General features: G+C 28.9%; 1 protein-coding gene across 2 annotated transcripts; it reads left to right on the forward strand.

The window, feature by feature from the left end:
- Positions 1 to 304: 304 nt before the first annotated feature.
- On the forward strand, positions 305 to 9,080 carry LOC126686060 (MLO-like protein 13). 2 transcript variants are annotated; one of them, XM_050380078.2, is made up of 14 exons: positions 305 to 405; positions 693 to 871; positions 1,152 to 1,209; positions 1,390 to 1,592; positions 1,739 to 1,855; positions 7,494 to 7,545; positions 7,631 to 7,725; positions 7,807 to 7,881; positions 7,969 to 8,057; positions 8,124 to 8,173; positions 8,255 to 8,295; positions 8,372 to 8,569; positions 8,651 to 8,718; positions 8,793 to 9,080. In XM_050380078.2, exons 2-14 carry the CDS (start codon positions 755 to 757, stop codon positions 9,013 to 9,015), a joined length of 1,386 nt encoding a protein of 461 aa, XP_050236035.1. In that variant the 5' UTR covers positions 305 to 405; positions 693 to 754; the 3' UTR covers positions 9,016 to 9,080. The 2 variants fall into 2 exon arrangements, with proteins under 2 accessions (XP_050236035.1, XP_055962382.1); XM_056106407.1 differs by lacking the exon at positions 8,793 to 9,080 and having other exon boundaries at positions 8,651 to 8,722.
- The last annotated feature ends 631 nt before the right edge of the window (positions 9,081 to 9,711 follow it).

The following is a 9,711-nucleotide window of genomic DNA, read 5'->3' on the forward strand; positions in this document are numbered from 1 at the left end:
GAATGAACTTCGCCAGTTGCCACTCATATATAGGTGCAGTAATTAATTATGATGTAGTAAATATTTGACTAAGTATGTTTGAATAGGAAATTTAATAAAGCTTACAGGTGGCATTGTCATGTTCGTTTCTATGCTTATTATTTTCATGGCTGATGTAGTTAAACTTGAACAAGTATGCATATATTTACGTTTCTATACATGCAAATTGTAGCTTACATCAGTGATTATCTTGTGAGTCCATAGTATATACCGTTGAATGTAAATATTTAGTTCTGGCCAGTTTTGAGGCTCTGCTTATTGCAGGGTCAAAAATCTTTGGCGTTGGATACAGCTATTGGAAAGTGGCAGCTGCTGTTTGCTGAAAAGCAGTGGCCGTTGGTTGATCACTGGTGCCAGTTCTTACAGGTAACTTCTGTGCTCTCTTGATTTATTAGTTGTAACACAAACATTTTTGAGCTATGGTTTTCATGGTATAGATCTCAATTTTACGTTTTAACTCTGGAATGCATTTGTCATTCCATGACCAGTTATGAATGCTTTTGATATGGACTATTGAATTTTTAAATTATATGCCTTCCTTCAAATGGTCATCTTTACTTTACAAATTTATGTAGTGTTCCTTGTATTCCTTTCTTTATTTGTGGGCTACATTCACTGTTCACTATATTCTTTGCCTTTCCCTGTGATATTAGATTCTATAAGATTTCTTCTCCTTGCAAGCCGACCTTGAAAGTCCCTGTGTCGTGACTACCAGATGGCGGAAGAGGCAAATTCCTTGGAGTATACACCGACATGGGTAGTCGCTGTTGTCTGCTTTGTCATCGTTCTAATGTCTCTTCTCGCTGAACGTGCTCTCCATAAACTGGGAAAGGTATTTGTCTGCTCTGCCATAGTAGCTTTTGCGATAGCTAAGAAATATTCGTGCCCTTTACTTGTACAATACAAGCATACTACATTTTGGAGAACAAGTGTATGACATGATGCAGTAATTATTAAAGACAATTGTTAATTTGAGCAAACGTTTAATCACCACTAATTGACATGTTACTTTGTTCCCGTCTTTCTTATGCTTTGCTGCCTTACAGTTTTTCAAGTCCTTGTCCACTTCTCCATGACAAATGGTTAATAATCATGCTTTTTTGATGATTTAGTTGTTGCAGAAAAAGAAACAAGAAGCATTATTTCAAGCCCTGCAAAAACTAAAAGAAGGTTTGGTGATGCTGTCAACTTATCTTTCTTGATGCACAAGGATTTATCAGTAATTTCACTTTTAAGAGACTTGTTCGGTTAATGGATGGAGACCTGATAAATAATCCTAAATAGTATATATATTTCTTGTGGACATTGTCTTGTTGGCTAACGGAAATTTCTTCTGCTGCTTGTGGACAGAATTAATGCTTTTGGGGTTCATCTCCCTTCTATTGACAGTTACTCAGAATGCAATAAGTCGCATTTGCATTCCGCCTCATTTGGCAAACGTAATGCTTCCATGTAAGAAGGAAATCGAGAGCAGCAATCAAGAAGAACATTATCAGCACAACAAGCGGCATTTGTTGTCTGCCAGTAAAAATGCAGCTCTCTGTGTTCATGGGGTATCTAACGCCTTATCCGAGGATTCCTGCCAATATCATTCCATCACTAGTCCATTTAAGTTTGATGATTATGGCAATAGTTATTTCAGTAACAGTTGATTATTTTCTATGGAAGTTTGTGGTGACTTTGTTTTTCAAATACACAGGGTAAGGTTCAGCTGTTTTCATTGGAAGCATTGCACCAGCTGCACATTTTCATCTTTGTTTTAGCAGTCGTGCATGTCATATTCTGTGCCAGTACAATGGTTCTTGGTGGGGCAAGGGTAATGTTTCCGACTTGAGGGCTCTTCTTTTCTTGCATACTAGCAAAATGGCCGAGCGTTGCTTTGGCTTTTTATCGTTAATCAGATGAGTAATATTAATATTGAGACATAATTAATTTTTTCCTAATTTTTTTTCTTTCTAAATTCTCTTATAAAAGAACCTCTTTTATCAATATTTAGAAGGGTGATTTTCTGTTTGACGGCCTATAAAATATGAACTATTTTTATATTCACATTAAGGATATAGATGGTGTTTTTTCAATAATTTTACTTTTCTAAAAGTATCAATAATTTTATCTATTTTTATTGTTGGATAAATTAAAAGCATACATTGAAAGTAGAGTAGACATAAAATAATTGCATATATGTGGGTCTTTTATTCTTTTTTTTTTAAAATCAAGTCTTTTATTCTATTCTTTCATGGATAATTTTGTTTTTATTATAATTATTTTATTAGCGTGTATTTTAGAGGTTTTTTATTTGTATATGTAAACTTCTAGTGCGATAAAAAAAACTTAAAATTAGTTTTGAATTTAGATAAGAGTTTTTGGTTGATCAATTTTTTTGAAATAAATTTAAAAATAGAACATCCTAAAATATATAAGTTTTAAGATTGTAAATAGTAAATTAAAAATTTGAAAAGGATAAATTTTTTTCGTTTATTGACATCAAAATTCTATTGTAGATTTTGTTGTTTCATTTCTCTTTAAAATAGATTCAATAATTATAATCTAATAATAGCTATATTTTTTTTATTATTTGATTTTTTTTATGTGTTTGAATTTATATTTAATGCAACATATCTTTGATGAACAAATAATTTAATTTTTAAATAAAATTTTTAAAACTCCATCACTGTAAATAGAGAAAATTATGTATCTTGATGAGAAATATATCAAAAAGGATAGAGTTTTTAAAAATTATATATTTCCTAACATTAGTTCTATGAATTTATCGCTAATAAAGTGATGAGAATTATATCAAGAAAGATAGAGTTTTAAAATAATTGAGCTAATGTTAAAAAATACATAATTTTCAATCGAATCAAATTATTGAGCTGGATTTTTTTATCAATAACCGTTCCATAATTTTTCATAGAATTAATATTAAAAAGATTAACATAATTTTCTCTCTTTTCATTTTTTAACATTGGATGGATCCACAAATTTTTCATGGATCATGTTTAGATAAGGATTTTCCGTAATTAAAAAAGAGCTTTATAATTTTTAAATAAATAAAAAAATATATACAATTAGAAAATATTGTTATTTATTTGATATTTATTCTTAGGGAAGCAGCTATTAGGCTTTGAAAAAAACTACGCACTACCTCAAAATGTTAAGAAATGTTTTTAAAAAAATTATTGTGCTGATCTTTTATTTTTTGAATCGAATCAACTTTTTTCTACGTTAAATTTTAAAAATTGATTTCTTTTAATTTAAAATATTAAATTTTTATGCATATAAAATCAGGCCTCTGCTACCAGCGGGCTGATTAAAAAGTCAATTTTTTTTCTTTTTTAACTCACCCCTGTAACCCTATTAATCATACCTCGGTTAAAAAAAATAAAAAGTAAAAACTGGTTTATTTTTTTCATCGGCAATGTATATAATAAAATTTTATACTTGAATCTCTAAGGATTTATAAATTAAAATTTTGAATTTTTAAAGTTGTCGACTTTAAAATATTTTTTACATAAAAAGTTACTTTTAAAGTTATTTTTTAGCTAAAAGTAATTTAAACACATATTATCACTTTTTCTAATAGCCATTTTAAAATAGTAGCATTATTGACAGAGAAAAACAAATAGAAGGCATAACAAAAAAATTATTTAAAAAGAGTATAGTATTTTTTTTGTGATTTAAATTAATCTTTATCAATTTGCAATTTTTTCATTACATATTCAATATAATTTGAAGTATATAATTTTAAAATTTAAATTGTTAGGAAAAAGAAAATATAAATTTTATTTTTTAAAACAAATAGAGATAAAAAAAATTCAAAACACTAATCTATCTATCTATCTATAACTATCTTATATGTGGGAAGGGGGGGGGGGACAGGCAAAATTACGATAATAGGTTTCATTAAGGGTATAAATAATAAAGAAATAATTAAACTAATAAGTATAAGTTTGATTCAAATAAAAAAAACTAATTCTAAGATAAAAACAAAAATAATCGTGTTAGTGAAATTGTATTTGAGTTAGGACTTAAAACTGCTTTTTGTTTTTCCGTAAAAATAAAAAACATTCAAAATAAACACAAGTTAGTGTTTTAATAGGATATTAAGACTTTGAATTGAAAGTGATTAATTAATTCTTGATAAATCAAATGGCACTAACTCAAACTCATTAAACCCTATATGAAAGTCATATTGTGGAAGTTTACACGTGAGCATCACTAGCTTAGTATATTTAAGAGTAAAGCAAAAATTATTTTAAGAAGTTTCTCAAAAAAAAAAAAAATTATTTTAAGACCAAATTTTATAATTTAGTGAAAAAATAAACTAAAGTGGTCAATATATTTTAAAATGACTTAACTAAATGAACATAACTGTCTATACAAATATTATTTATATACTATAATTTTAATTTAAATAAAAAAATCTATAATAATTTATTTATAATTAAAACATTATATTTAATAGTTTAATCAATTTTATATAAAACAACGGGTCATACAATTATTAGCAATAAATTTATTTCATAACAATATTTTAACAACTAAATAATTTTATTTAATATTTTAATTAAAAAAACCTTATTAATTTAGAGTCTAATTAATAAAAAATCATACTAATTTTCGGATTAATTTTAGGCTTTATCTTTTTAGGATTGGTAGAGTCCTTAAGCAAAAACTCATTCCATATTCTAGATTAAAAGTTAGAATCCTAATAGATAACAAAACTCTAATTTTAATAGGAATCTTTAAAAGTTGATTCTAACTAATATAAATACTAAAGATAACAGTAAATTTCAATTCACAACATTTGTTATATATAGTGAAGTTTGATTATCATGTAAGTAGTTTTTCTTCGATCTTCTCAATTTTCAAGTGCATATTTTAATTTAGTTTGATTACATTGGTTTTGATTATTTTCTTTTTATGTCATAATTATTTGGTTATAGATTTAATAGTTGAAGTAGCTCTATAAAGCATTATCATAGCAGCCATCAATTTTCTTTCATTTACGTAGATCTTTTTTTATTAGGGTTTATGTTGTTTTGTTCCTTTTTCATATAATTTGTGTCAATTATATTTTATGTCAATTACAATATAACATTATATATGTATATATATATAGTGAAACTATATATATGTACACACAAAATAGTGGAAACTAGAAAATGTATAAAATATTCTTTACGGGTACGTAAATATCATCGTCATTCTTCAAACAATCTTATATGAGTTTGTTCATATTCTTATAATTAAATTCTATGCTCATTCTTCAGACAACCTTATATGATTTTGTTCTTATAATTAAATTCTATATCAAGTAGAATTTTAAAGCAATCATAAGCTAGGTGGAGTGGAGCTAAGGGGTGGGTGCTGCGGGTCTATCTCCGCAGTCCTTCAAATTTTTAGACGCTTCAAGTAGGTCCCTATAATTTAAAAATTTCTCTTTAAATTCTCTCTAAATTTTAACTATACTTTTTCAAATTAATTAATTTTTAAAAAGCTTGACTATAAAATAAATACTTGCCGTCTATAATTTGAGGCAAAAGAAAATAAAAATATTGCATATCAATTTGAGACGGAGGGAGTATATTAGATCAACACACTAATTTTTATATTAGACCTTATCATTTATTATTATTATTACATAGTTATGTTTGATTACCATATAAATTAGACAAAAAAACCTAAAAAGAAAATTCACTATATGTGACAGAAAAAAAGAGAAATTTTTAAATTACAACGTGAATTAGATAAATTTGCTATTTGAATATATAATCTAATAATTTAATTAATATTTAATATATATATATCTTTTCGAATTAAATAAAAAATATTCTATAATTATTTATTAAAAACTAAGTACTGCATTAAATATTTTATTAATATTTAATGCAGTAACGGGTCATATGAATATAGCTCACGTGCGTAGCACGTGGCGAAAAACTAGTACTATATATAAAAGCACGGATGGGGGGACAGGCAAATTTACCAAATACTCCTTTTAAATCTATAATTAAATAATGGTTTTATGGTCATTCATTAATTATTTATTTATATTAAAGATATATTATAAGTAGAATCCTAATAATTAGATATGTTATAATTTGAGTCCTAATTGAAATAAAATTATATTATATATCAATTACCTATTTTATTCTTAATCAATTGCCTAATTTCTAAAGTGAACATCCTATTTTACAATAAAAGAGTAATCTATGTGTCGAAATATAAATATTAATTTAGCTTTGACCTTTGTATTATAATAACAACTGAAAATCGGCATTACAAAGCAAAATTCTACCTATTGTATATGACTTAACAAAAATATTGTATTTGATTTATTAAAGGAAATAAGAATTTGACATGAATTAGGAAACTACATAATCTATAACAAATTAAATATCAAGATTTAACAAAACTTATATATCAATATTAGAGAACTATTATTATTTTCGTATTCACTGTTTATTCGTCCATTTAATATATCAATATTAGGAGAAATTTTTAGATAGACCGAGTCTACCACGTCATCTGTAGATTAAGCCACTCATAATGCAACACCTCATTAAAATGATGGCAATATCGTAATATCACCATTAAGATTTGGATGCATTTATTGCACATTATTACGATATTACAATCATTTTAATGAGGTGTTGCATTATGAATGGCTTAATCTACGGATGACGTGGTAGACTCGATTTACCTAAAAATTCTCCAATATTAGAGAACTACTAACTTAACTTAAATTCTTTTTATATATAATTAGAACTATAAAATTAGTTAATATAAAAATGATTACTTGAAAAAATTCACTTAAGACAATAAGACGTTTGTTAAATAAATTGATATTACCTTTAAAATATATTCATAAAATACACTTACTACCACTAATTTAATTAAACATCTTAATCTAATTTATAAAGATACTTTCTAATCCGGTAAAAAATCTAAATAATTTATTATTAGTTATATAGAATATATTAGTATAATCATGATAAAGTTAATTTATAATATAATTTATAAATAAATATTATTAACGTCAATTAATATACTAACAAATATTTGACGAGTCACACTACTAGCCACGTGTGAAACACGTAAAGCGACACTAGTTTATATAAATTGTTGTCACACGATAAATGGATGGTTCACAATCCTACGTGGTGAACTTGGTTCACACAAGTATTATATTGCTTTTTTAAAAATCAACATTCTTTTGCATAGAAGACAGGTGTAATATTAATGTTTTATTCGTATCATGCTCTGCCTAATTCCATTATAATTTCTTTGTTATGAAGTCGTTTTGTACCTAATGTCTATGCTAGCCTCTTGGAATGAATTCGTTTTCAATGATTATCAATTTGGTAAACCGTCGTTTCTACTCAATGTCGTTTGACTCTTAGGTTTAATGTATACTATAATTGTAAATTTCCGCCATCATTTCAATGTAGATACGGCAATGGAAGACGTGGGAGAAATCACTTCAGAATTCAAAACCGGAAGGTTACATGCAATCTTCCAAAGATTCTTCAGAATTCACTTCAGAATTCAAATTCCATGTGCTCAAGTCAATGCATGTCTTTTGCAGATCAAACTAAGCCTGTCCATGAACACCACCATCATTTGTTCCTTGAGATACACGCTAAAGGATATTGGAGAAAGGCAGCTGTTGTTAGTTGGTTGGTAAGTCTTGAGCCATTCTACATTGTCATTTAAAAATATATTATTTGATACCTCAGGACCTGGGGTGCTTGTGATGTTCAGATATCATTCTTCAAACATTTTCTTGGCTCTATTACCAAGTCGGACTACATCGCACTTCGGCAGGGATTTATCACAGTTAATTTTCCATTCTTGAACTTAAGTATTGGTATCCGTTGCTGCAAGCTAGAAGAGGTTTGACACGTTGAACATTTTCTATCGCAGGAACACTGTCCTCATCTCCCTCATTTTGATTTTCATGAATACATTCTGCGGACACTTGAAATAGATTTCAAAAAGATAGTCGGAATAAGGTTAGTGTTAATTAAGAAGAATTTCAACTATCGAATTGCAAACTAATTGTTAATAGTCCATATCAGCTGGTACCTGTGGCTCTTCGTCGTGATGTTTTTGCTGCTGAACGTGGAAGGTAAATCCTCACCTAGTGTGATGAGTATAGAAGACGGACAAATACTTACGTGAGCTTGTTAATTGATGAATATATATGCAGGGTGGCACACATATTTCTGGCTGGCCTTTTTGCCTTTAGGAGTAAGTGAATCAGTGAATTGCAAAATAGTGTTAGTTTGGGAGTGAGATTGCATAATAGGATTGCATTGGACTGCAGGTTCTGCTTGTTGTGGGTAGTAAGCTTGAACACATAATAACGTGCATGGCTCAGGAGGCTGAGGTGAAGATGCAGAATAAGGAAGTGAAACCGTCTGATGCACACTTCTGGTTTCACAAACCTGTCATTATACTGCACTTAATTCATTTCATTCTGTTTCAGAACTCTTTCGAGATAGCCTTTTTCTTTTGGATTTGGGTATATGTCTTTCATGCATATGAATGTATTATTAGCATTTAAAAATGCATTTACCAAAGGAATATTTATGGTTTTCTACAGTGCACATACGGATTCAGATCATGCATCATGGAGAAACTGGGCTACATCATTCCAAGACTTATCATGGGGTAATAATCGATAATCGATTCTGATTCTTTTTTGTCGAAATTGGTATCAATAATTGGTATCGTTGTCGTGGCAGCTTGATTGTTCAAGTGCTCTGCAGTTACAGCACTCTGCCTTTGTACGCTCTAGTCTCCCAGATGGGTAGCAACTACAAGAGAAGCATGTTTTCTACTCACATGCAATCAGCGTTAGGTCGATGGGCGCAATCCGATAAGTGCACCACAGAATCCTCTCAGACTGCTCCCCAGGAAATGCTCATCCCACAACCAACTCTACAATCTGTTTCTCAACTTCCTTAATATTATGCTTCTTTTTTTCTATATATGTACAAAACTCATTTTTATTTATTTCTTCTTCTTTTGTTTGATGGTGTTCAACAAGTAAGTTCCAGCAGGTATATCAATATTGGTTCAACCATTAAAAATGGTTAGACCACAAACCACTGTTGGTCCCTGGTCCAACCATTAATGGTCCGATCCAATGTTGACCGGAAGTTGACCGGTGTTGACCGGAAATTGACCGGCCGTTGACTTCCGTTGACCGGCAATGGTCCGGTCAATAATAATCCGACCAATGGTCCGGTTTATAAAAAATGGGGGAAATTATTGAGTGTAACAAAAACATAATAGGTAAAATACACCAAAAGGATAAAATAGGAAGAGTTATTATAAAAAAGTAGGCATGGAAAGTTTTTCAAAATTTGAAAGATTTTTGCAAAAGATGAAATCATGGGTCAATAACATAAACTTTTCAACTTTTGAATGATTCCATAACATTTTTTCAATAAAAACATCACTAAACCTTTTAAGTTTTATCTAATGGGCTAGTAAACCCTTTTTATCCCAAAACCGTCTCAACCCCAAAAATGATCAAAATAGCCCTAATATCTCAAAAAAAAAAAAAATCAAACCAACTTCATCTTTTTTTTTTTGATAATTTGGGGAGGGGGAGCGCTTGTGGGAGAAATCGAACCCACGACCTAGCAGTTTGCTGCT

Source organism: Mercurialis annua, linkage group LG6, assembly GCF_937616625.2.
Source record: "Mercurialis annua linkage group LG6, ddMerAnnu1.2, whole genome shotgun sequence".
In the NCBI taxonomy this organism is placed as follows: Eukaryota; Viridiplantae; Streptophyta; class Magnoliopsida; order Malpighiales; family Euphorbiaceae; genus Mercurialis; species Mercurialis annua.